Source organism: Zalophus californianus, chromosome 16 (genome assembly GCF_009762305.2).
Source record: "Zalophus californianus isolate mZalCal1 chromosome 16, mZalCal1.pri.v2, whole genome shotgun sequence".
In the NCBI taxonomy this organism is placed as follows: Eukaryota; Metazoa; Chordata; class Mammalia; order Carnivora; family Otariidae; genus Zalophus; species Zalophus californianus.
In genome coordinates this window covers 61,748,919-61,773,631 of record NC_045610.1, presented here as the reverse complement: position 1 = coordinate 61,773,631, position 24,713 = coordinate 61,748,919, and the positions used below count along the sequence as shown (strand labels likewise).

At 62.2% G+C, this 24,713-nt stretch overlaps 3 protein-coding genes across 13 annotated transcripts; 2 read left to right on the top strand and 1 right to left on the bottom strand.

Moving 5' to 3' along the window:
• The first annotated feature begins 7,365 nt into the window (after nt 1–7,365).
• Nucleotides 7,366–13,383, top strand: DUS1L (dihydrouridine synthase 1 like). 4 transcript variants are annotated; one of them, XM_027567516.2, is made up of 14 exons: nt 7,372–7,502; nt 8,080–8,326; nt 8,824–8,932; nt 9,520–9,570; nt 9,836–9,948; nt 10,471–10,553; nt 10,704–10,807; nt 11,025–11,169; nt 11,390–11,486; nt 11,567–11,655; nt 12,111–12,256; nt 12,521–12,558; nt 12,813–12,888; nt 12,986–13,373. In XM_027567516.2, the coding sequence occupies exons 2-14, from the start codon at nt 8,090–8,092 to the stop codon at nt 13,123–13,125; spliced, it is 1,428 nt and encodes a 475-aa protein (XP_027423317.1). In that variant the 5' UTR covers nt 7,372–7,502; nt 8,080–8,089; the 3' UTR covers nt 13,126–13,373. The 4 variants fall into 4 exon arrangements, with proteins under 4 accessions (XP_027423318.2, XP_027423316.2, XP_027423317.1 ...); XM_027567517.2 differs by lacking the exon at nt 12,813–12,888 and having other exon boundaries at nt 7,366–7,502; nt 13,219–13,383; XM_027567515.2 differs by lacking the exon at nt 12,813–12,888 and having other exon boundaries at nt 7,368–7,502; nt 12,986–13,383.
• Nucleotides 13,384–13,647: 264 nt separating this feature from the next.
• Nucleotides 13,648–19,144, bottom strand: GPS1 (G protein pathway suppressor 1). 6 transcript variants are annotated; one of them, XM_027567525.2, is made up of 15 exons: nt 19,059–19,129; nt 18,642–18,726; nt 18,065–18,157; nt 17,295–17,476; nt 16,622–16,786; nt 16,403–16,538; nt 16,220–16,297; nt 15,983–16,043; nt 15,439–15,524; nt 15,103–15,197; nt 14,809–14,914; nt 14,646–14,726; nt 14,422–14,559; nt 14,198–14,332; nt 13,648–14,109 (listed from the first exon to the last, which is right to left on the bottom strand). In XM_027567525.2, exons 3-15 carry the CDS (start codon nt 18,140–18,142, stop codon nt 14,035–14,037), a joined length of 1,416 nt encoding a protein of 471 aa, XP_027423326.1. In that variant the 5' UTR covers nt 18,143–18,157; nt 18,642–18,726; nt 19,059–19,129; the 3' UTR covers nt 13,648–14,034. The 6 variants fall into 6 exon arrangements, with proteins under 6 accessions (XP_027423326.1, XP_027423322.1, XP_027423321.1 ...); XM_027567521.2 differs by having other exon boundaries at nt 18,642–18,842; nt 19,059–19,128; XM_027567520.2 differs by having other exon boundaries at nt 18,642–18,845; nt 19,059–19,118.
• Nucleotides 19,145–19,206: 62 nt separating this feature from the next.
• RFNG (RFNG O-fucosylpeptide 3-beta-N-acetylglucosaminyltransferase) lies at nt 19,207–23,343 on the top strand. Of its 3 annotated transcripts, none has more exons than XM_027626022.1 (8): nt 19,219–19,573; nt 20,094–20,157; nt 20,682–20,784; nt 20,918–21,071; nt 21,326–21,414; nt 21,526–21,691; nt 22,243–22,328; nt 22,416–23,343. In XM_027626022.1, the coding sequence occupies exons 1-8, from the start codon at nt 19,262–19,264 to the stop codon at nt 22,495–22,497; spliced, it is 1,056 nt and encodes a 351-aa protein (XP_027481823.1). In that variant the 5' UTR covers nt 19,219–19,261; the 3' UTR covers nt 22,498–23,343. The 3 variants fall into 3 exon arrangements, with proteins under 3 accessions (XP_027481825.1, XP_027481823.1, XP_027481824.1); XM_027626023.1 differs by having other exon boundaries at nt 19,222–19,573; nt 20,109–20,157; XM_027626024.1 differs by lacking the exon at nt 20,918–21,071 and having other exon boundaries at nt 19,207–19,573; nt 20,682–20,893.
• Nucleotides 23,344–24,713: the final 1,370 nt, after the last annotated feature.

Genomic DNA, 24,713 nt, shown 5'->3' with positions numbered 1-24,713 from the left:
GGCTGGACGGTCACTCAGAGTGACCTGTCCCCTCCCTGTCCCCAGCAGTGCTCCCGTCGGGGCGTAGGAACAGGCGCCCCCCCCCCCCAAGTGGCAGACTTGATTTGGAGCAAAGCACAGGGCGCTTGGCGCCAAGAAAGAAGCAGTCAGGAGGGAGGTGCGCTTGGCGCGGTGAGAACAGGGCAGAGAGAATGTTTGAAGAAATACTTGGCCATCTGTAAAGAGAAGAAGCTCAGCGAAGCCCGAACATGATACATACCCCTAAAACCAGTCAGACGTAACACAAACAAACCGCTATAAACCAAAGATAAAGAGAAAATCTTGACCCTGAGGGGGGGCGGAAAGCACATCACATACCGGGAAGCAACGATAAGAGGACCAATGACGCCGTTTACATCAGCGTCAGAAAAAAAGCTGCGACAGGACACACCTGGGGAGGGAAGTCGGGGTAAGCCTGGTCCGTCGGCGCCGTCAGGGGCCCAGAGACCCCGCGCCGCTCCTGCCTCTGTCGTCTCCAGTCCATCTGTAAACTCAGTGTGACCCTAACCCGAGTCCCAGCAAGCTTCTTGTTTAATGCAGGACTTTGACAAGCTGACTCTAAAATGTATGTGGGAATGCAAAGAACCTAAAATGGATGGAACAGAAAACGTACACAGAGGGGGGAATTAAACCCTTGATTTCAAGACTGAAGTTATCGTAATTCAAACAGTATGGTGTTGGGGTAAAGACAGACATATAGATTAACAGAGATGGAGAATCCAGAAATGCACCCTCACACTTACGGTTGCTTCCATTTCCTTTTTTATTTTGTTTTAGTTATTTGAGAGAGACAGAGAAAGCACACAGGGGCAGAGGGAGAAGCAGGCTCCCCGCGGAGTAGGGAGCCCCATGCGGGACTCGATCCCAGGACCCTGAGGTCACCCCCTGAGCCCAAAGCAGATGCTTCACCAGCGGAGCCCCCCAGGCGCCCAGTTTCTTCTTTTTAAACCTGAGATCAAATTGACCTCCTGCGCTGGGTGAGGTGAGGACACGCGGCGGGTGGTTTGACGGGCACGCGCAGGCTAAGTGTCCTGCCAGGGGGCTCATGCACCCTCCACGTCACCAGATTTCCAGGTGGCATTTGTTGTCACTGTGGCGAGAACGGGAAGGTGCCCTCTCGTAGCGGCTGTCAGTTATGCGGTGCAGTGTGGTCACCTGCAGTCCCTGCACAGTCCCTCCGCTCCCTGGAGCAACTCGCCTGCCGCCGGGAGCCTGCGCCCTTGGACCCACATCCCGCAGGCCCCCCAGCCCTCCCCCACTCTGCTCCCCGTCTCTCTGAGCTCAGTTTAGATTCCACACGTGAGTGAGATACTCGGTATTTGTCTGACTCCTTTCACGAAGCACAGGGTCCCCAAGGTCCATGCATGTAGTCACAAACGGCAGGATTTCCTTCCTTTTTTTTTTTTTTTTGACTGAATAATATTCCATGTCACATTTTCTTTACCCATTCATCATCCACTGATGGACACCGAGGTTGCGTCTGCGCCTTGGCTATCATGAATTATTGTTCCTTTTAATGAACCTTTAAAAAACATACATATAGATAGAATTACAGCAAGTGGCAAACAGATGCACAGGAGACCCTCTGTCCCCTGCCCCTGCTCCCGCCATGATAACATGTGTCTCTGCAGAGCCGCACAGATGCCGGGAAGGGGCCCCTGAGATGACACCTGGGACTTGTGACATGTTGGCAATTCTACACACATCTGTGTGCATGTGTCGCTCTAGGCAAATCCACACAACCACCACCACAAGCAAGACAGAATGTCTCCTGGGGGCGCCTGCCACCCCGCCCTCTGAGCCACTGTGGCGGCTCCTCGCATGAGTGGACTTGTCCGCGTCTCCGGAGACCGTCCTTGAGAGCCAGGCCAGGCACGGACGAGCGGTCTGTCCCTTGTGAACGTGCCGGGCATCCGGATGCTGCCCCCCACTCGCAGCAGGTCCTGTCCTGGAGTCGGTTTCGGCAGCCTGTGTTTTTAGGCGTTTGCGCATTTCCTGCACATGATCACATCACCAATGTCAGGAGCAAAGGAGGGGGTGTCACTCCGTCACTAAAATCACCAGGAGAAGAACGGAGGGCACATTGGTGGGTCGGCTCTACCTTCTGATGTCCCGCGCCCTCCTTGCGTCCCTGTGGGCTGGAGCCGCGCCCGGGGCCCTTGCCCTCGCCGCGGAGAGCCTGCACCCACCCGCCCGCTCCGGGCCGCTGTGCGCAGGTGCGCCCCATCCCGGTCTTCCACGATCCGGTGCAATCTATCATGGACAGAGAGAGGAAGGCATACGCATTTATAACGTCTTTCAGAATTGTATCATTACCTTTATCGGTTCTCTTTGTTGCTTCCTGTGGATTCCGACTCCTCCCGGGGGCGCTGGGCTCTGGCAGGCGGCTGCGTCTTGGGGACGCGAGGCCTCTGTTATTGGGTCCGCAGACGTGCTGTCCTCCCGGCTCCCACACAGCAAAGCCTTTCCATCTTTGTGCCGCGCGGTTCAAACATCATAACTTCGCGTCCCGTGCAGCTGTTGTTTACCCAACCCCGGGCACCAGAGGTATTTCCCGATGTTTTATCTAAAATGCTTATAGTTGGGACAACTTTCTTTTTCTTTTTTTTTAAGATTTTATTTATTTGACAGAGCACAAGCAGAGGGAGAGAGAGGGAGAAGCAGGCTCCCTGCTGAGCAAGGAGCCCGATGTGGGACTCGATCCCAGCACCCTGGGATCATGCCCCGGGCCCAAGGCAGCCGCTTAACCAACTGAGCCACCCAGGTGTCCCGTTGGGGCAACTTTTGAGCAAGAGAGGCGGCAGCCGCCTCGCCTTGCTCCTGATCAGAGGGAAAAGCCTCCAGGCCCTCACCGCCATGCTTGCTGTTGCACGATTTTTTTTAATGAATTTATTTATTTATTTATTTATTTATTTATTTATTTATTTGAGAGCGAGCACAAGCTGGAGGCAGGGGCAGAGGGAGAAGCAGGCTTCCCGTGGAGCAGGGAGCCCGACCCGGGACTTGATCCCAGGACCCTGAGCCAAAGGCAGACATTCACCTATGAAACCACCCAGGCGCCCCTAGTTGCAGGATTTTTTGTGGATACTTTTTATCAAGTTGAGGAAGTTCCTCCCTCTATCCCTAGTTTATTGACGGCTTTTTCTTTCTTCTCTTTTTTGTAATCATGAGTAGGTGTTGGATTTTGTCAAATGCCTCTTCTGAATCTATTGAGGTCATCATCTGTTTTTGGTACCTCATTCTATCAATAGATGGCATAGTAGGTTAACTGATTTCGGGCGGTAGATGGACTTTGCATTCCTGGGGTAAATGCCACTTGGTCATGGTGGATGATTCTCTCTACACGTTCTAGAGTTTGCTAATGCTCACGGATCTTCATGCCGGTGAAGCACGTCAGAGCGCACTTTTCGTTCCCTGCGAGGCCTTTGTCTGGTTGGGTGTCAGGAGGGTCCTTGCCTCACAGAACCGGTCGGACCATGTTCTCTCTACTATTTTAGCAGCGCCTGTGGAGGATTGGTATTGATTTTTAGATCTTTCCTAGAACGCACCCAAGCCGTCTGGGCATGGGCCTTTATTTCGTGGGAGATTTAAAATGACCGCCATGCTATCCTATCGAGCGTCTCAGTGCCCCCTCCCTCCTTATCTTCTTGGGGTCCACGACGATGTCCTGATTCTGCCGACCTGTGTCTTCTCTAGTCTCTCTCTGTCCGTCTCCTGAAGGTGTCTCCGTCTTGTTGACTCTTTCACAAGAAACCAGTCTTTGGTTTCATTGTTTTCACTATTGCTTTTCTGTTTTCTATTCATTTTTCTTTTCTGCTCTAATTTTTATCATGTCCATTATTCTGCTTGCTTTGGCTTAGTTTGCTTTTTTAATAGTTTCTTAAGGTGGAAGTTTAGGTTATTGATCTGAGAACTCTCTTCTCACGAGGGAGTTTATAGCTGCATCCTGTAAACTGTGATATGTTGTGTTGCCACTTTCGGTCATCTCAAATTTTTTGTAAAATGTCACGGGATTTCTTCTTTGACCCATTGATCACTGAGAAGTGTGCAGTTAGGGCGCCTGGGGGACTCAGTCATTGAGCATCTGCCTTCGGCTCAGGTCATGATCCCAGGGTCCTGGGAATCGAGCCCCACGACGGGCTCCCTGCTCCGCGGGGTCTGCTTCTCCCTCTGCCTCCGCCCCTGCTCCCTCTCTCTCTTTCCCCTTCTGCTCCTTCCCCCCCAAGCTCTCGCTCATGTGCTCTCTCTAAAATAAATACTCTTCTTCTTTTTTTTTATTTATTTGACAGAGAGAGAGCACAGCAAGGGGAGGGACAGAGGCAGAGGGAGAAGCATTCTCCCCGCTGAGCAGGGAGCTCAACTCGGGACTTGATCCCAGGACCCTGGGATCATGACCTGAGCCAAAGGCAGACACTTATCCGACTGAGCCATCCAGGCGCCCCCTAAAATAAATAATCTTTAAAGAATATTTTTTAACTGAATACTGGGCATTTTAGATGATGTGCTATAGAAACTCTGGGTTCTGACCCCTGCCCCCTGCCCAAATTAATGTTGTTATTGGTACTGGTGTTGGTTTACTTAGTACTGTGCCTGGATGGTGAATTCTGTTGAGTCTGTCTCCTCTGCAGTGTGTGGCCACTGGGATCTCTACTAGGTTTGTTTGCTTCTTTGTTTGTTTGTTTGTTTTTCAAGTAGCCTCCATGCCCAGTGTGATCAAGAGTCGTAAGCTCTACCGATGGAGCCAGCCAGGTGCTCCTCTGCTAGATATTTTTTTAATTATTTTTTTATACGTAAGTCTGGTTTCCTAAGCTTCCCTGGGTCAGTATAGTTTAATGACAGTCAATTACTGGTTAGAGGTTATGCTTAAGTATCTGGAACAAGTAAGGACTCCGTCCTTTGCAGACGGTTGTGTGTAGGTTGGGGATGCCTTCAAAGTTCAAGCAGTTTACAGTTCAGCTGTGGTTTTTCCTTTTTGCTTGTGCAAAGCCTCATATGCAGCCAGAGAAGAGTATATAGCTGAATATACAGGGACAGCTGGGGGCTTATCAAGGCCCAATTGCGGCTATTTTATTGACTGAATTTCCTTGTTAAATTTCTGGCTGGACTGTCTTTGCTTCAACCAGTCTCAAGGCCTCTGGCAGCTGAGGTGTGGGTCCTAGCTAGCTGTCTGCCACCATGATTGCAGTTTTCCCGACAAACACCCTGTGGGGCTTTCTAATCAGGCCAGCCCTCCCCAGTGTCAGGTCCTGGAGTCCTGCCTGACTCTGGTGGAATTACCACAGGGTGGGAGGAAAGGAAAGTAGCCCCCTCCTGAAACTCCACAGACTGCCACTGTTCTTACCTTTTTCCTTTTTTAAGACTTTAGTTATTTATTTGACAGAGAGCAAGAGAGAGAGAGAGCACAAGCAGGGGGAGGTCAGAGGGAGAGGGAGAAGCAGGCTTCCTGCTGAGCAGGGAGCCCGATGTGGGGCTCGATCCCAGGACTCTGGGATCATGACCTGCGCTGAAGGCAGATGCTTAACCGACTGAGCCACCCAGGCGCCCCCTTTTTTTTTAAGATTTTATTTTTGAGTAATTTCTACAGTCAACTTGGGGCTCGAACCCACAACCCTGAGATCAGGAGTCACACCTGGCCCCTGACTCCACTGACTGAACCAGCCAGGCCCACCTGATGTTCAGTAATTTTTTTCAATGTGCTCTCAAATGTTGTATGCCTTTGGTCAAGAGTCCTGGAATGGGGGCCGCCTGGGTGGCTGAGTCGGTTTAGCATCTGCCTTCTGCTTAAGTCATGACTTCGTGGTCCTGGGATCGAGTCCTGCATTGGGCTCCCTGCTCAGCGGGGAGTCTGCTTCCCCCTCTCCCACTCCCCCTGCTTGTGCTCTCTGTCAAATAAGTAAAATCTTGAAAAAAAAAAAAAAAGAGTCCTGAAATGGTTGCTTTTAACAATTTGTCCTGTTTTAACATTGCTTTTTGGGGAAGGGTTTTGGAAAACTCAATCTGCTATTCCAGAAATCCTGCCCACATACGTAATCTTAATTTTTCTAGTCACCATAAGAAAAAAAAAAGCATGACATAAATTTTGGTTTTTTTGTGTGTTTTCGATAAGATTTATTTACTTATTTTAGGCTGGTGGGAGGGAAGGGGCAGAGAGAAGAGAGCATTCCAAGGAGACTCCCTGCTGAGTGCAGGGCCCCACGAAGGGCTCCATCCCGACCCTGAGATCATGACCTGACCTGAGCGGAAACAAGAGTGGACCGCTCAATCGAATGAGCCACCCAGGCACGCCTCCACGGCATTAATTTTAATAATGTATTTAATATCTAAGTCAATATGAGAAAGTATCGTTTCAACAGGTAACCAATATTTTTAAAATTATGAATGCCTACACTTCTTTCCCTTGTTTCTAAGCCTCTGAAATCTGGTGTGTTTCACACTTACAGCACCTCTCAGCTCAGACCAGCTGCATTCCAGCACTGGCTCCCCTGGTGGACACAGGAGAGATATTTGGTATGATGGTTATTTTTCAAGTGTGTTAGCATATCTCTCATGTTTGATATTCTTCTTTTAATCCTTGTCCTTTGAAGATGCTGCAATATCTAAGGATGGAATGCCTAGCATCCATCCCTCCACCCTGTCGGGTTCGTGCGCAGGGGCCTGCGAATTAAACCAAGGGCGCGTGCACTCCGAGGCGCCGAGCAGGGGCTCGCGCAGGAGGCAGAGGCAGGGGTTCGGGTGCCTCGCTGGGCAGGGGAAAGGTGAGACCAAAAGGCTCCCTCAGGGAAGGGGAACGGGTTTCGGGGAACGCCAGGAGACAAGCCCACCATCGCAGCTACTCCTGCCGGTCGCTCCTGCCCCGACCACCCCGGACTCCTGGGCGCGCCTGCGCCAGTCCCCGAGGCGGGGAGAGCTCTGCGCGTGCGCGCTCCGTCTTCAAGCGGGTTTGCCTGCCGTGTTCCCGGGGGCCCCGGAAGTGCAGGGGTGTGGCCTCGCGGACGGCAGCACTTCCGGCCCGTGGGGGGGCTTCCTGAGGCTTCTGAGCGCTGGGCCGACGCGGGGAGGGGGGGGACTTGCGGCCCCTTTAGGAGACAGAGGCGGGAGCTCAGAGGGGAAAGCGGGCGCCGGCCGGGCCGGGCCTCGGCGCCCGCGGTCGGCGCGTCACGCTCCCCGGTCCGAGCGCGCTGTGGCGGGGCCCGGCCGACCTCTGGCCTCTGGCCTCTGGCCTCCGACCTCGCGGGGCGGGGCCCCTCCGCGGCCGGGCGCGGTTTCCCGGGGACGCGTTTCCCGCCGCACCGCGGGCCGCCCGGACCGCCCTGGCGGAGGCACCTTCCGGCGGCCCCGGCGCGGAGCCCTGGGCCGGGCGGCGGCCCCGGCGTGGCGGCCTGCGGTCAGCGAGGGAGCCCCCGCCGCGCCCTGGCTCCCGGAGGCCCGGCGGCGGCCCGGGAGGAGCCCGGGCCTGGGCGCAGGTAGGTGTCCCGTGGGTCCGGCCCGGCGGCCCCGCCGGCGCGAGGCGGCAGCGACGGTGACCGCGCCGCGCGCGCTCCGGGGACGTGCCCGCGGGACCTCCGGGCCTGCGGAAGTGCCAGACGCCCCGGTGCGCGCTCGGCCCGTGGCCAGGCCCGTGACGTTGCTCGGTGGTCGCAGAGCGCGGCGCGCGCGCCCCCGGGGCTGCCCCTGCGAGCCCGCTGTCTGCGGGGATGGCCCGCGGGGAAGGGCATCTGGGCGGCGCGGGAAGAGCCTGTGCGGACGCTCGGTGTGAGGGGGCTGGGCCGGGCGGTCCTCCCCGACCCGGCGCCCCCGGGGGCGGAGCCGCAGAGTGAGCGGGACGAGGCCTCGCCAGGGAGCGAGGGGTGGCGGCCTCCCCTGGGGGCTGGGGGCTCCGGGCCCGCCGCAGCTGGGCCCCTGACGTTCCTGGCGTGGCCGTCAGAGGGCCCTGCAGGGGCCTCGAGCAGGGTCGCGCTTCGTCCGGGTTCGATCCTGCGCGTGCGTGGACGCCCCGCCGCGGCGGGCACCGGCGGCTGAGCCCTCGGTCTCCCCCTTCAGTGTGGAGGCGATGCCGAAGCTGCAGGGCTTCGAGTTCTGGAGCCGCACCCTGGGGGGGGCCCGGCACGTGGTGGCGCCCATGGTGGACCAGAGCGAGCTGGCCTGGAGGCTGCTGAGCCGCCGACACGGGGCCCAGCTCTGCTACACCCCCATGCTCCACGCCCAGGTCTTCATCCGTGATGCCAACTATCGGAAGGAGAACCTGTACTGCGAAGTGTGCCCCGAGGACCGGCCTCTCATTGTGCAGGTGGGCAGGGGCCCGGCCGGGAACACCAGGTGGAGCGTCTTTCCAGAGGCAGCTTCCCGATGGGGGGGCGGGGGGGGGGGCAGTGCTGTGGTGAAGCACCAGCCTGCCAGGGGCTCCTGCTGCTGGTCTCCCAGAGATTCATCCCTTCCCCGGGAGCTGGCTCAGTGTGGGCGAGGACATGCCGTGGGCACGGGGGAAGAGTCACAGCCCCCCCACCCCACTGCCCGCCTGCTGTCTGCCGCGTGTTTTCTCGTTATCAGACGACTGGAAAGAACACTCTGCTCTCTAGCCAGAGTCAGCGATGCCAGTGTTCTGTTTACAGTCGGGACAAACATGAATCAGTGATTTCCCCTCCTTTGGGTGTGGGCACGTGTCCTGCTGTAAATGTTGAGGACGGGATGCCATCCTGCAGTCAGACCCGGGGACCCCTGTGGCTCTGGGGAGCTGACGTACCAGGGCCTGGCTTGGGCTCATGGCACTTTCTGTATCTTTCCCAGTTCTGTGCCAATGACCCAGAGGTGTTTGTCCAGGCGGCTCTCCTGGCTCAGGATTACTGTGATGCCATCGACCTGAATTTGGGTTGCCCGCAGATGATAGCCAAGCGAGGTGAGTTCAGCTCCGGGTCGCTGTATTGAGCACTGCTTTGGGCAGGGGCAAGGCCCTGAACCCGCAGGGTGCCCAGCTAGACACCAGGGTGTGGACGCAACCAGGGGAGGGCCTGGCGCTGTTCCTGGTGGCATCCCAGGCCTTTCTTTGCTCCTCCCTCTGGAGGGACAGGGTCCCCCTGGCTCTCAGAGGCTCGTCACTCCCCTTAGTGCCCTGGGAGTCATCGGGCTCCCTGTGGGTAAACGCGCTTTGCAAGAGGGAGGTCCCCCATCACCCTCACCCTGCGGCTGTATGCTGCTAAGTGTGCAGTTCAGGGGTTAGGATTGTTCCCCCGCCTGGGGCTCAGGCTTTGTTCTTCACTGAGTCTAAGCAGTTGCTGGTTGGTCAGACGCTGTGCAGGTTGGGCACACCATTCAGTGCCCTTGAGCTCCAGCAGCTGGGCACACAGCCCCCAAGTGTGATGCTGAGAAACTGCTCAACTCAGTGACTATTCCTGCTGCCCCTCGGGACTGGCTTGGCAGGGGGCTCGTGCCCTGTGTAGATGCGGGAGGAGAACGGGTGCCGAGGGCCATGCTGGTCTTTTGCAGGTCACTACGGTGCCTTCCTGCAGGAGGAGTGGGACCTGCTCCAGAGAATGAGTGAGTTGGCTGCGTGCTGCAGGGTCGTGGTTGGTGAAGGAGCCCTGAGCCGGTGGCCAGCGTGTCCTGGCCACGGTGCGCTCACTGCTGCAGGAGGGGGCTGTGAAACCTGGAGCCGGACAGCGGGTGCTGGAGGCAGGTGTTCCGGCCCTGGCCCGGCCCCTGCAGCACCCTGGCAGATGGGAGCTGGTGCAAGGAGGGGTTCCCCACGGCCTGCCTGAGGTGAACGCCACGTTTCTCAGAAGCCGACTCTCCTTTTCTTCAGTTCTGCTGGCGCACGAGAAACTCTCTGTCCCTGTCACGTGCAAAATCCGAGTCTTCCCGGAGATTGACAAGACCGTGAAGTATGCCCAGATGCTGGAGAAAGCAGGCTGCCAGGTGAGGGGCCTGTGGGCTCGCAGGGCTGCACGCTACTCCCCTGCCTCGTGTCCCCTGCACCCTGAACCGGGGGAGAGGGGTCCTTGCCCCCAGAAGCTCCCTTGAGGCACTGACTCGCCTGGGTGGACCGGCATCATGGTGACCACGAGGTGAGGCCTGGTGAGGGTGGGTGAGCCACATGTTCCCAAGAGGGAGGCTGGTACTGGGCAGGGGGAGGTGCCAGGCCTCAGCTGCCCTCTCCCCACCTGCCCCCAGCCTCAAGTTCGGGTTGGTGCCTGCCTGCCCATCCCCGACAACGTTTGGAGCTGGGGGTGCTGCCACTTGGCAGACTGGCCCATGAACGGGGCTGGGCCTGTCCGCTCTGCATGCTGGGTGAATCCGTGGGACGTGGGAGCCCCGGGCAGCAACCCACCAGTTGCAACCCAGGAGACTGGGGGGCAGGCACTGTACGAGCTGGGCCCGGGGTTTGGTTTGGGGTCTGTGGCCATGAGCAGAGTAGAGCTGTGCAGTGCTGTGTTCTAGTTGCTGACTGTGCACGGGCGCACCAAGGAGCAGAAGGGGCCCTTGTCGGGCACTGCGTCCTGGGAGCACATCAAGGCCGTGCGGTGAGTGGGCATGGCGGGGGGCGCGGCTGCCCGGGCTGGCAGGGAACGAGAAGCACCTGCTCGGGCGGAGTGTGGGGGATGGAGCACTGTCCCCCGGGGTGAAGGGACAGGGTCCGTCTCCCCTGAGTGTCTGCTGCCTGCTCCTGGCAGGAAGGCAGTGGCCATCCCTGTGTTTGCCAACGGGAACATCCAGAGCCTGCGGGACGTGGAGCGTTGCATCCAGGACACAGGAGTCCAGGGGGTCATGAGTGCAGGTGAGAGGCAGGACCACGGCTGGTGGACAGCAGAGGCGCCGGGCCCCGTCGTGACGCCCCGGGCCCCGTCTGGCCTCATGCGCCGGCCTCGTCTGCCTGATGGGCCGGAGCGCTCGGGCCGGCGGCTGCCCTTGGCCGGACATGGGGGCAGGGGGCCGTCCCTCCGGGGGCGTGAGCGCCTGCCGCCTTGAGCCCTCCTCCCCCCGATACCCCACAGAGGGCAACCTGCACAACCCCGCCCTGTTTGAGGGGCGTAGCCCTGCCGTGTGGGAGCTGGCCGAGGAGTACCTGGACATCGTGCGGCAGTACCCCTGCCCCCTGTCCTACGTCCGGGCCCACCTTTTCAAGCTGTGGCACCACACGTGAGTTGTTTCTCGGGGCAGACGCCGATGGGTCTGAGCCCCAACTGGGGTGTGGGAGGGTTTGAGAGGGAGACTTCTGGAAACATTTAGTGGAAGAGCTCGCTACCGAGTCGGGTCCGGGTCGGGAAAGAGACGGAGTGTGGGTGCAGGGTGCAGGGTGCAGGGCTCGGCCTGGGGAGCGGGGTTGGGGGCCGGCTCGGCAATGGCGCCTCGGTCTCAGGCTACAGGTGCATCAGCAGCTCCGGGAGGAGCTCGCCAAAGTGAAGACCCTGGAAGGTGTTGCGGCTGTGAACCAGGAGCTGAAGCTGCGGTGTCAGGTAGGTGGTGGGGCTGCCGGGGCTGCGGTGTGGCGGGAGGGGGCCTGGGCTCTGACATGGGGCGCTCTGGGCTTTTGCAGGAGGATATATCCAGGCAGAAGGAGGGAGAGAAGCCCTCTGGCGGCTTGCCTTTCTTCCACTGGATCTGCCAGCCCTACTTACGGCCAGGGTGAGCTCTGCACCAGCCCACGGGCCGGGGTCGGGGGGCCGGGGTGCACACAGGAGGGGGCACTCCGCCGCTGCCACGGCGGGGGCCTGGCCTGCTCTCTGCGGCCTCGGTGGAGGGTGCTGGCGGCTCGGCTCTGTCCCGCGGTGCCTGCTTTGCCCTCACCCATGCGTGGGTGCTTTGGTTGTATGTCTGTCTTCCATAAGGTGATTCTCGTAAGTGCTTCTGGTCCCAGGTGGATCTGTCCCGGGGGCGAGCAGCGGACAGCCCCGAGTTCCCGCTGGGTCCTTGCAGCTGGGGCTGGGCTGTCCTGTGTGGCCTCCTCAGGCCGTCATGGTCTGGGCAGCCTAGGAGCCGAGCTGCTGGGGCGCTGTAGGCACGTCCTCACCCTGGGGCCCCGGGCGAGCGGGTCGCCTCTCGTGGAGCCCCCAGCTCTGCCCGCTGCCCTTCCCTTTCAGGCCCAGGGAAGGGAGCGAGGAGAACGGGGCTGCCCGCAGCAAGCGGGCCCTGGAGGAGGAGGAGGGCGGCACAGACGTCCTATCCAAGAACAAGCAGAAGAAGCAGCTGAGGAACCCCCACAAGACCTTCGATCCCTCGCTGAAGCGTAAGCTGGTCCCACCGCTGGGGCCCCAGGAGCTGCTCCCCAGGGCAGGTGGGAGAGCAGTAGCAAGGGCCGCTCGTGAGCCAGGCTGCCGTGGCCCTGCTGGCCACGTGCTCCCCCACCCACTGCTCGGAGGCAGAGGTGGCCTTCGGGGCCACTCTCCTGAGAAGGCTCTTCTAGTGGCAAACACCCAGTGAGCGGCGCCAGTCTGTGTGCTGCGTCCTCAGGCTGGGGCTCGACCAACATCTGCTTCTGTTCTTTTCTCAGCAAAATACGCCAAGTGTGATCAGTGTGGAAACCCAAAGGTGAGTCTGGCCATGCTGCCCAGGAGGCGGTGGGTGGGGTGGTCCCCGCTGACACTGCCCTTTCCCTGCCTGTTGAGGGGGCAGCCCGAGGGAGGGGGGCTGCTTCCCCGCCTCAGGACAGCCCCTCGCAGCATGGAAGGCAGGCCCTGGGCCGGGGCGTAGGCCCCTGGTGCTCCTGGCCAGGCCTGCGCTTTGGGGAGCTTGCTCAGGTGGCAGGGCATCAGCCACAGGCTCACTAGTTAGCCCATGTTCAGGGAAACAGATGTGTGTTCAACCTGTGCCGGGGCTGCTGCAAGAAGCGAGCTTTCAGAGAGGCCGCAGACTGCCCAGGTAAGGGGCACCTGCTGCTGCCAGCATCCGCCCCCCGGCCCCCAGAGGGGGCAGTGGGACCCTCAGCCTCCTGAGCCCCACTTTCTTCCTCCACCAGGTCATGGATTGCTTTTTAGAACCAAATTGGAGAAATCTCTGGCCTGGAAGGGGGCCCAGTCCCGGCTGCAGGAGCCTCAGCCAGCAGGATCTGGAGAGCCAGGAAGCCTTCCTGAGGTTGTGGGCAGTGCCCTGGCCTGAGGGGCCGCTGGAGCCCCACACACTGCCCCACCAGGCCCCAGGACTCTTACTGAGACCTCAACGTGTCCCACTTAAGGAAATGCCTTTACTCAGGGAATCTCCCGCTACTCAACACAGAAGGATGAGCTGGTCTTCCCCTCGGCCCTACGCTGGGAGCCCGGAAATGCTGCACCAGGGAGCAGGCTCCCAGGCTGGACCTGCCCCCCCCCTTGCAACGTGTGTGTTCAAAAGTGAACAATAAATCCTTTCAAAGATGCATGCTTAGAGAGCTGGAGACAGTATGTGAAGGCCCCAGGCCCAGCGAAACATCGGAGCAAGGTTGTGAGTTGGGAGGGTGGAGTCAGGGCCAGTGAAGACTCCACAGACAAGCAGCCGTGGGTGGGAACCCTCTGCCTCGGGAACCTTCCTAAAGGAGGGCAGCGCGCTGGCCTCAGCCTCCTCCCCGCCCGCACGAGGGGTGCGGAGCCCCAACCCCAAAGCTTAACCTCATGGACATGAGCCTCAGAAGCCCTCTTAGCAGGAAAAAACGGCACAGGGGGAGTGTTCTCAGGCTGCCCTTTAATGGACTGAGATTGAACTTGTCTGCAACCCCAAATGACACAGGGAGGCTGGGAGTCTGTGCCGCCGGGGTGCGCAGGGGGAAGGGGGGGCGGGTGAGCCCTGCAGGTCTCTCCTTCCAGGAAGGGCCTTGAGCAGCAGCCCATGTCGCCAGGGCCCCCACCACAGGGCACAACAGGGTGGAGGGGGCCCGAGAAGCCAGAGGTGGATGCCCTGGCGGGGGGGCCTGCACAGGGGGCACCTCCAGAAGTGCCACACGGGCAATGGGGGGGCCTGTGTGTCCAAGTCCGAGGGTGGGGGCATGGGGCAGGGGCGGGGCACGCAGACCGTCCTGGAGGCCGACGGGCGCCCTCACATGTTGGTGCTCATTCGGGACTGGCTGTTGGCCGGCGTCAGCTCCCCCTGGCTCCCTTCTCGGGGAGGGGACTGGGGTGGAGACGCGGCTGCTCAGCCCAGGAGACGTGCGTGTGCCCACCCCGCCGCTCCTCCACGCCGGGGCCGCCCCTGCCCTCACCTTGACGTGAATCTGGTTGCGTAAGACAGCTGCCCGCAGAATCATCGCTTTGGCACGTCTCTGGAACTCCTTCCCCATCAGCAGCGACTTCTCAAAGGTGGTGCTGCGTTGATCCACGTCCCTGGCATACAGGATCTGCGGCGGGAGGGACGGGGCTCGGCGGTGCTCATCAGGGCTCGGGGGCCCCCTCCCTGCACCCATGGCCTGGGCCCAGGCCTGGCCACCTTGCTGTGGGAGTCGATGCGGGCGTTGATGAGCCCCTCCAGGATGAGCTGCGTCAGCTCGTCCTCCAGCGCCGCCACGGTGGTGTTGAAGGCTGCGGCCATCTTGTGCATGTCCGCTGACACGTAGGGGCTGAAATACTGCAGGGCAGAGGGGGCGTGGGCCTCCCGCGACTCCCAGGCGTGCCAGCAGTGCCCTGCCTCAGCCTTCGTGCCCCCATGTCTACCTGGATGAGGGCGCGGTTGCGGATCTGGGTGTACAGGGTCCTGACGTGGGGGGCCAGGTACATGTCCAAGAGCAGGTTGTCCTGGTGAGGAGACCTGGTCAGGCACCGCTGCCCCCCGCCTTCTGCCTTGCCCCCCCCCCCCCAAAGCAGGCAGGTCCCTCACCTTCATCTCATCCAGCATCTTTAGGCACGAGGCATACTTGGACTCATAGAATTTGAAGATGATGTCTCGAACCTGTGGCTCCAGCTCCAAGAACAACTTGAAGGAGCTGCAGGTGCACACCCCTCAGAGCCGGCACTGCGCCTGCCCATCTGCCCTGAAGGCCGGAGGCAGGGAACCAGAGCCCCCCACAGGCCCGGAGAACACGAGTCCTCAGGCTTCTGGGAGGGGGCAGGGCCAGAGAAAGGGCCCCCGAGGGGGACAGGCTGCAGGGCGAGCACCCCACCCTCCACCCACCTGCTGGAGATGACGTTGCGCTGCAGCTCCTGCCGGTCAAAAGTGGCCAAGGCACACAGGCCACCATAGACGGCCACGTTGCTGGGAGAAAGCAGCTGAAAGGCAAGAAAAGAGTTGGGTCCAGACCCCCGCGGTCACTGACAGTCGAGACAGAATCCAAGGAGGAAGCCCAGACATAAGGCTGGGTCATCCCTGCCCCGCCCACCACCCACCCAAAAAATCTGCAGGACTCCCACAGAGGAGATACCCCTCAATAAAGAGCCTAACCCATGGGCCCTACCCCTGCTTCCCAAGTCCCACCAAGGGCTCGTCCCCAGACACCCTCCTGTCTCTCACCTCGGGGAAATCACAGTGATCGAACGAAGCCAGCAAGAAGCACTTGGCAGCCTGCTTGTACTTGCGTGCGGCCAACTCGGCCAGGCCTGGGGGACGGGGTGGAGGCCGGGGGGGGCAGAATGAAGCCCAGTGCCCGGAGGAAGCTGCCAGAGCCGCCGTCACCTCTCCCACCCCAACTGCTCCTCAGCGTTAGGGACAGGTATTCTGGTCAAGATGTGGCCACCCCCGCGAGCACTGACTGGGGCACTCTCCTCGAGTCAAGGGCCCAGGGAAGTCGTGCACAGCGGTGGTTTCTCCTGCAAAGGACTCCCGGGCCCACCTGTTAGTAACACCTCAGCTCCTGACCACTGGCCGCCGCTGGCCTCCCTGCCCAGGACTGGAGCCTGGCAGGCACCCCCTGGAGCCATGGGTGCAGGGCTCGGACATTTCGTCGGCTGTGACGAAGGCCCACCACCCTGGCTGTGAGGACCCGACCTACGGCATGCACAGGCCAACCCCCGGTGCTGGGGTCAGCTGTGGCGGCCTGCCGTCCCGAGGCCCTCACCTGCAGCACACTTGAGCTTGGTGAGAATCGCCTGGGTCTGGCTGTCCCGCTCCCCACGCTGCTGCAAGAGAAAGCAGGACATGTGAGCCCCGGCCTCCACATCCTGGTCCTTCCCCAGGCCCTGCCTCAGCCTGAGAGGGGCAAAGGCAGACCCGGGAAGAAGACCAGGCCTGCCCGAGCCTCAGCAGTCCTGGCACAAGGTCTGAGAAAGCAGAGAGGGTGGGAAGCCGGCGTTACCTCCGCAATCTCCGGGGTGGACTCGGCCTTGCTGACGTAGCTCAGCACGTGAGACCAGTTCTGCAAGTAGACGCTGACCTGGCGGGCGGGCGGGTGGATTCAGCCGGGGACGCCCCCTCCTGGCTCAGGGGCAGTGCGGCCCTGCATCCCCCCCACTCCCGACCCCGGCGAGGCAGGGCCCACCTTGATGACGTTGAGGCACATGTTGATGACATGCTTGGCGCTGGTGCAGTAGTCCCGGGCCCGGGAGTAACACTTGAGGGCATTGCTCAGGTCCCCACAGTCCAGATAGTGGTCACCCAGGTCATCGTGGCCGCGCCTGTGGGCCCAGACGTGAGCGGACCTGGACCCAGGGCCACGCGGGCCTCGCTGCCCGCCCCCCCGGTCTCCCGTGAGCAGCACCTGATGCTCTCCTTGATGGAGTTGCCCTTGTAGTTCTTCAGGTCCGTGTCCAGCTTCTCCAGCTTCAGCAAGGCCTTCTTCCGCGTGGCCTCCACCCAGGCCGTGTCGAGGGGTGGCGGCTCCACGCCACTCTCGGGGATGGTGTCAGGCGCATTCTGCAGCTCCCTGAGGGAGTACCTGGGCCATCAGGGGCCGAGGTGCAGGCAGATGGGCGCCGCCTGGGGGCCCCTGCCCGGCCCCTGCCAAGTGAGCACCCAGCTGGCACAGGAACACGGGGACCCCGGCCTGGTGTGGACGCCCAACAGGAAAAGGGTCGTGCGTGCAGCCACGCCAAGAGAAGAGAAGCAAGTTGCTGTCACAAGCTCTGCTTGATGTCAGAATAACTACATGTCACGTGCACACAGAAAAAAGCCAGACGACGCAGACAGCACGGTGGGCAGAGTGAGAACCTAGCCCGTTTTGCCATTTATCACCCTTCCTGGCTTTTCAACAAGGAAGGCCACATCGAGGCAGTGATGCTACTAAGTGCCCACATGGGGATGGTGTCAGGCGTCACAGGAGCACAGGAAAGGCCCCCGCGCGGGCTAGACGCAAGGGGGACATACCACATCCGACCCCAAGTGTCTGCTCCCGCCAAGGGCCCTGCCTCCTCCTGCCAAGCCCCCGGTCTCACCTGGTGGCCTCCGAGAGCTTGCGGTGGATCTCTTCATACATGTCCACGTTGAAGGTCCTCTGCACAAAGGAGAGGGCCATCTTCAGGGCCTCCACCCGCAGCGGGGGGCAGTGGTCAGCAATGAACTGCAGTCGTTCGATGCGCATTAGCCCGCTGTAGCTGGCCGCATACTGCTCCAGATCCTGAAGTGGGGGTGGGGGGGTTGGATGGAGACCGTGCAAGGCGGGACCCCAGATCCCAAGCCCTGGCAGGTGAGTCAGGAGCAGGACCCAAATGCTGACGCTTCTGCAGCATCTGAGAAGCACTATGCCAATAACAAGAACAACCGGGTACCCGGGCACCAGACAGACCGCTATCCAGTGCTGGCAAAGGCCACTTGGGGTGGGCCAGGGCAGAGGCCTCCAGGGTAGAGCTCTGCCCCGGAGGTTGAGGGGGTGAGCGGCCAGAGCCAGATGGGACCGCTCGTGACGGCCAGTCCCCAGGCGGAGCAGTCAGTCAGGAAGCAGTGCTCCACAGGCTGGGCCCCAAGGAAGACCTGTCCTGGGTCTGAGAGAAGCTGCACATGGGGCTCTTGCATGTGGGAGAGAAGCCGGGTGCACGGCCTCCGGCTGGGCTGCCACCCCCCGTAACAAGAGGGCAACTGAACAGCCTAAAGGCTTCTGAGTCAGAGCAAAGCACGGCCTGGGTGGGGGGCCTGGCCCAGCCCTGCCCCAGGACTGACCCCCGAGCCCCTTCCTGCCTGCTCCAGGACCGCCTGGAGGCTTCCTTACCAGGGTGGGGTTCTCCACCACATAGTTGACGTCGGGTGCGTTCTGCGGGTCCTCCTGGGGGTCCACATCAATCTGCATGGGCTCCACGGCCCCCTGCAACACAGGCGGGCACCTTGGCGCTCGAACCAGGCTGCCCAGGGCGGGCGGGAAGCCCTCGCCGTGCCCTCACTTGGGCTCTGCCGGTGGTGCCACGGCCCCGGCGGGATCCCGCCTGCGAGCGCCCGCCGACCCTGCCCCTCCCCGCTCCCGGCCTGCGCCCAGGGCCGCCCCTCGCAGGCCCAGCAGCTGCTGGGCGGCGCGCCCAGGCGCCATACGCCCCGCCGGTCTCCGGGGCAGAGCGCAGCCAGCGGGGAGGCCCCCTGCCCGGGGGCCCCGACAGGCCCTGCACGTCCCCGGCCACCGTCCTGACGCAGCTTCCTCCGAGCCGCAAGGAGCGCCCGGCAGCGGGGGCCCAGGGCCCGGGCGGCGGCGGCGGCGGCGGGAAGGAGTCTCCGGGGGCGCCCGGCCCGGCGGGTGGGGGTGCGCCCCCCTCGCGCGCTCGCTCGCTCGCTCCTGGGCCCCCTGTCCTGGAAGGTACCTCATAAAGCAGCGTACAGGCCGACAGGCTGGCGCTCAGGCTGAAGTCCCCGGCCGTGCGCGGCAGGAAGAGGTCTGACCTACTGCTGTGGGGGGCGCGGTACAGATCTGTCACTGACGAGGAGGCCGAGCTGGGGGCCGGGCTATCCCTCATTCTGTCCTGACTCTCTGCACCCCCCGACCCTGACACACAGCTGGCCTGCTGCTGAAGGGAGAAAGAGCGTTAGCGCCGGGCCGGGCCTGCCGGGCCGACGGCGGGGACCCTGCGCGAGGCCGCCGGGCCGCGGGGAGGGGAAGCCGCGCGGGGGCCCGGCTCCGGCCCGGCGGCGGCGGCGGCGGCGGCGGCGGCGGCGGGGATGGGAGGGTAGGAGTAGGGGCGGGGGAGGGCGCGGAGGGGCCGCCGGCCGCGGCTCGTTACCTGCAAATTAAACACCTGAACCGGCAGCGGCATCTTCACCCACCCCGCCGCGGCGCGCCGTTCACTTCCGGGGCAGCGCCCTCCACTTCCGGGGCAGCGCTTCCGGGGCGGGGGCGGGCGGCGGGCGGGGGGGGGCGGGGCGGCTCTTAAAGGGGCCGCGGCGCGGCCTGGGCCCGGGCGGTGCCCGCGGGTCCCGCGGCCGCATGAGCCGCGTGCGGGGGGCGCTGTGCCGGGCCTGCCTCGCGCTGGCCGCGGCCCTGGCCGCGCTGCTGCTGCTGCCGCTGCCGCTGCCGCTGCCGCTGCCCCGCATGCCGGTGCCGGCGCCGGCGCCGGCCCCCGCCCCGGCCCCGGCTCCGACTCCGGGTCCCGGCCGGAGGGCGTCCCCCCCCCGACCCGCCACCGCCCCCCGCCTGCGGCCGGACGACGTCTTCATCGCTGTCAAGACCACCCAGAAGAACCACGGGCCACGACTGGGGCTGCTACTGAGCACCTGGATCTCTCGGGCCCGCAAACAGGTGGGCCTCGCCCCGGGATCGCCGATCTCGGCACCCCTGCCCCGGATCCCCGGCCCCGAGACCCCCATCCCCCGGATCCCCCAGCCAGGATCCTGATCCCGGACTGCAAACGTCCGTGCCCCCTGACACCCCTGTCCCCGCAGGGGCTGCCCCGGGGACCCCATCCCCGGGTCCCCCATCCACTGCTGTGTCCCCAGAGTGATGGCCAGACCCCTGCCCTGAGCCTGCGGGGACCCAAGCCCGGCGCCCCTCCTACCCGGGTGCGTTCTCTCAGCTGACACTGGACCAAGACCCCACAGACACCCCGTGAGAGCAGGCCCGGTCCCAGCCGCACCCGGAGACGCCAGGGACGGTAGCAGGCAGTCGCTGGGACGCCACCCTCCCCTCTCCCCCATCCCAACCCCAAGGGTCCAGGCCCGTCCTGGGCACCCTCTTCTCATCCCGAAGCTCCAGCTCTGAAGCCCAGGCTCACCCTCTGGCATCTGTGCAGCTGCATCATGGTCCACCTGGGGTCTCACAGGTTGTCTCTCCCCAGACATTCATCTTCACGGACGGGGATGACCCTGAGCTACAGCTCCAGGGAGGTGAGTGCACTCCCCAGCTCACTGTGCACCAGGGCCCCCTCACGTATCCTTTGGTGCAGTGACGCCTGTCTCTCTGCTATGTACAGAGGCCCAGGGGTTAAGCCACTTGCTCAGGGTCACATAGCTGGTAGAGCTAGGATGCCCACCTGCCACCAGCCCAGCAGCCAGGGCCCCACCCTGCCAGCCGGGCTTTGCCTCCTGCAGCCCCTGGCAGGCTTCCCAGGGCCTCAGGCTGGAGCCCTGGTCCCTGAAGACGCACCCTTCTGGCAGCCCCACTTCAGGCACGTGTCCTCAACCCTGCGATGGCTTTGCACTCATGGGGTTCCAAATGGTTGTCACCTGTCTGGGCCCTGTGGGTCAGCAACAAGCTCAGCAAGTGAGGCCAGGCCTGGGGGCTTTGAGCAGGGCGAGACGGCAAGGCACGCTGGACAGCCACATTTTACCCTGATGCCCGTGGGGTGGGCCGGTGGCAGGCCTCATCTCACCGTGGCGCTTACACTTCCCTGGTTTCCCCAACCCGGCAGGCAGCCACATAATCAATACCAACTGCTCAGCCGTGCACACTCGCCAGGCGCTGTGCTGCAAGATGTCCGTGGAGTACGACACGTTCATCGAGTCGAGACGCAAGTGTGTGATGGCCATGCCCCGGTGCCCCCCGGGAGAGCCCAGGGCTGAGGCCGGGCCCACACACCTGGGCCAGGGGGTGGAGGCCTCCACCTGCACCAGCCCCTCACTCGTGAGCATTCCCCACCGCCCCCAGGTGGTTCTGCCATGTGGATGATGACAATTATGTGAACCCCAAAGCCCTGCTGCGGCTGCTGTCCACCTTCTCGCCCAGTCAGGACGTCTACCTGGGGCGGCCCAGCCTGGACCACCCCATCGAGGCCGCTGAGAGAGTCCAGGGAGGGGGCACTGTGAGTGCTGAGCCGGGGAGCGGCGGCTGAGAGAGGGGAGACCCCGGCAGGGAAGGGCAGCAGGGGCAGGTGTCTGACCCGTCCCCGGGGGTGGGGGCAGTTCAGGAGGTGCTGTGGGAGGAGCTGGGGCCCTGGGGGGCCGGGTCGCAGAAGCCCATCCTCTTGTACCCTGGGGCACTTCTGCCACTTGTGTGGGGAGTTGCTGAGGGGCCGCTCAAGGACGACACTCTGCCTGGCACTTTTCTCCTCCTCAGGTGACCACTGTCAAGTTTTGGTTCGCCACGGGCGGGGCCGGGTTCTGCCTGAGCAGAGGCCTCGCGCTGAAGATGAGCCCCTGGGCCAGGTGAGCGGGGCGGGGTGTACATGGGGGTGCCGGCTGCCTGGGCTGGGAGGCCCGGGGTGGTGGTGCTGAGGACTGTGGAGGCTCTGACCCGCTTCCCCCGACCGCTCCCAGTCTGGGCAGCTTCATGAGCACAGCCGAGCGGGTGCGGCTGCCGGATGACTGCACAGTGGGTTACATCGTGGAGGGGCTGCTGGGCGCTCGCCTGCTGCCTAGCTCGCTCTTCCATTCCCACCTGGAGAACCTGCAGAGGCTGCCGCCCGACGCCGTGCTGCAGCAGGTACGGCCCCTGGGCACTCTTGGGGCCTCACCCCCACCTGCCCCCCCAAGGCACCTGGCCCTTCACCCAGATCTCAGGCCAGATCACCAGGGCTCAAGGAGGCATTCCCAGGCCCTCAGCGAACTTGCTGCAGACCCTGTGCTTGGCCTGCTGGGACCCAGGGGCTTGGGTGTGGGGGCTCATCTGTGAGGCGCGGCTTCTGTGCTTTCCCCAGCCGACAGGCCCAGGGCAGCGGGGTAACTGGGCGGCCGCCGAGGTGGGGGGAGTGGTCACAGGGCCGGCCGCAGAGAGGGACAGGCGGCTTGGGCAGGGGTGCCCCCGCATGTGCACCAGGCACCCTCCTGAGGTGTCTCTTGTGTCGGCTGCACTTCTCAGCGCTTCCTCATTGTTCCGGAGCCTGCCCTTGGGGGCCTGGGGGGTGGGGGGAGGGGGTGATCCTGCCCTGCCCTGGAGGGCCCCCGGAAGCCAGAGGCACAGCAGCCTCTCCTGGTTTGACTCTGGAGGCAGGCGGAGGGTGTGGGGGTCCTGAGAGAGTGACATGCCCCCGCCAGGTCACCTTGAGCTACGGGGGTCCAGAGAACCCACGTAATGTGGTGAACGTGGCCGGAGGCTTCAGCCTGCAGCAGGACCCCACACGGTGAGTGGGCAGTGGGGAGGGGCTCTGACGCCAGCCCCCCACAGCACCTATACCCCAGCAGGCCTGACCTCCACATTTCCTTCCCAGGTTCAAGTCTGTCCATTGCCTTCTCTACCCGGACACGGAGTGGTGTCCTGTGCACAAGCAGAGTGACCCCGTTTCTCGGTGACCCTGGATTCCCAGCCCAGGGAACAGGAGTGTGCTGACCCCTCCTGGCCTCAGCTCTCCCAGCGGGCTACAGCCACGTCCAGGGAGATGTGGGCTCCCTGCAGGCCTGACCAGGCTCTCTGGGAGAGCTGCTTGCCCCACCCAGGGGTCCAGGCTGTGCAGTGTGCAGGCTGCCCCAGAAGGCAGAAGGGGGAGATGCTGCTCGCCCTCCCGGCCCAGCCCCTGAGGTGTGCCCCCACGCAAAAGGTGTCCACCCTAGGACCTAGGGGCCTGGGAGGAGGCTGGCACCCAGCTCCCAGGGCTCCATCCTGACCTCCTCACCCTGCTGGAGAGGGGGTTCCACGTAGAGTGGGCTCCCTGAGTGGGCTCCAGGCCAGGTCACACACGGGATCCGCCATCTGGCCATCAGGGAGCACAGAGGCTTCACCTGCAGGCCTGGGGCGGGAGAGCCACCCTCCCCCCACCAGGCTTGGTGCCCGGCCAGAGCATCGTCGTCTCTGAGGGAGCCGCTGTAAGGACTCAGGCCTCTGGCCGGCGGGGCTCGGGGCACAGCCTGCTCCAAGCCAGAGCATCTCCATCCGGAGGCCGCTTCACCGGGTCCCCTTGGCCAAGGTCGTCTTATTTCCCCACTCTGACCCACCACTTAGTACTCACCCCCCTCCAAGTCCAAAAAGGAGCAGGGCCCTTTTGTTTGGGGCTCCCTCTGCAGTGTGGTGCCCCATCCCAGCTGCTGACCCACCTTAACTGTGCCTTTCCATGGAGGAGAGAGCAGAACGAGGGGACTCGGCACTTTGGTTCTGGGCCCTTGCTGTACCATTGCCAGAAATGAATAAAGGCTTGATTGTTACTCTGTTTGGCTCATTGGCTTAGTGGACCAGCACAGCACCTGGCCGCTCCTGGCAGGGCCTCCAGCTGCTGCCCCAGGAAGGCTCCATCCAGGCAAATTTGCATCCCTTACAGCCCTGCTAGCCAAGCCTTAGCTGCCCATGGGACTCTTCTGTGTGAGCCCAAGCACATAGCATGGGGTCGGGAGAGGCAGGGAATGATGAACGCGGCGCAAACCTGTCCCAGGAGGATGGCCTTCCTGTTAACAGTTGCTTTCTCAGCACACCGGACAAGTAGTGTGTGTGTGGGGTGCATGTGCACACAAAGACATGCGCAGGTGTACATGTATGTAAGCGACGGTGTGCATGGGCGCATGTGGGTGTGGGTATGTGCCTGGCTGTGCATGAGTGTGTGTACGTGAGTCTGTGCGTGAGTGTGCGTGTGTCCGTACGTGTGTGTCTGGCTGTGCATGAGTGAGCTGTGGTGTGTGCAGATGGTGTGTGTTGTATAGGGCAGGCAGGCAATACCCAAATAAGCAGCTTGGAGTCAGCATGGACTGCTTTCTGTGTATGATTCGACGGTGCACGACCAGGAGGGAAACGCATCTGAAGGTCACCTGGAGTCAAGCATCATGGGTTTCAGAGCCGGAGGCTGCCAACAGTCAGGGCTGGGAGAGGAATACTGGGGGTCCAAACAAGTGTAAGGAGTGGTGAATTTCAGCAAAAGCCCGAAACCTCACCTCAAGGACAGCACATTCTTGACACGGGCTGCAGCAATGTCTTGGCAACAGTGAAGGGATCCACGGCAGAAAGGGGCACCCAATCTCAGCCCTGGGCCAGCGCCTCCCCATGTGGTCCACAGCCCGCCTCCTTGAACGTGAGTGCTCTTGATGCTCCCTCCGTGGCAGACAAGGGCGTTCCTTTATCCCTCCTTCCTGAGCCTTCATAACACCCCTCGCCTGAGCCTGGGCCGCACCTGCACGCGGTGTCCTGGGAGGGTGGGGCGGGGTAGGGGACGTGCTGACCGGCAGAGGGAGCGTCTGCAGAGGAGTTGCTACCAGTGGGTTATGCCCGAGGACCGGTGAGCAGGTTTCTGGCTCTTCTCAGGGCCACGTGTCTCCAGAAGAGTGGTTCGGTGTGCATTGCCCCGAGGATGGAGGATCGTGTCCACTCTACCTCTGTTCTGTCTACGCCGGACTTACCGTTTCAGACACCATCAGGTATGAAGTGGTCACTCTGCTCTCTAAACCCATTCTCCGGGGTTGGATTCGCCACAGGTTTGTGAGCCAAGCCTGCTCCATTTCTCCGTCTCTGGTAGGGGTCTAAGTTCACGTCCACGTACTCGGGCCTTCTCAAGGCAGGACTGGCCACAGCACAGCTGTTTTGTGTGGTT

What these genes read in the sequence shown, in the direction of transcription:
- DUS1L (XM_027567515.2), top strand. Translation starts at nt 8,090, where the DNA reads ATGCCGAAGCTGCAGGGCTTCGAGTTCTGGAGCCGCACCCTGGGGGGG. An exon ending in ACCGGCCTCTCATTGTGCAG is followed by an intron (nt 8,327 to 8,823) that starts GTGGGCAGGGGC and finishes TATCTTTCCCAG; the next exon opens with TTCTGTGCCAATGACCCAGA. An exon ending in GGACCTGCTCCAGAGAATGA is followed by an intron (nt 9,571 to 9,835) that starts GTGAGTTGGCTG and finishes CCTTTTCTTCAG; the next exon opens with TTCTGCTGGCGCACGAGAAA.
- GPS1 (XM_027567520.2), bottom strand. Translation starts at nt 19,091, where the DNA reads ATGCCGCTGCCGGTTCAGGTGTTTAATTTGCAG. An exon ending in CCTGTACGCTGCTTTATGAG is followed by an intron (nt 18,158 to 18,641) that starts GTACCTTCCAGG and finishes CCTGTGTTGCAG; the next exon opens with GGGGCCGTGGAGCCCATGCA. An exon ending in GCATCGACTCCCACAGCAAG is followed by an intron (nt 14,333 to 14,421) that starts GTGGCCAGGCCT and finishes CTCCCGCCGCAG; the next exon opens with ATCCTGTATGCCAGGGACGT.
- RFNG (XM_027626022.1), top strand. Translation starts at nt 19,262, where the DNA reads ATGAGCCGCGTGCGGGGGGCGCTGTGCCGGGCCTGCCTCGCGCTGGCC. An exon ending in TCTCTCGGGCCCGCAAACAG is followed by an intron (nt 19,574 to 20,093) that starts GTGGGCCTCGCC and finishes GGGGTCTCACAG; the next exon opens with GTTGTCTCTCCCCAGACATT. An exon ending in AAGATGAGCCCCTGGGCCAG is followed by an intron (nt 21,415 to 21,525) that starts GTGAGCGGGGCG and finishes GACCGCTCCCAG; the next exon opens with TCTGGGCAGCTTCATGAGCA.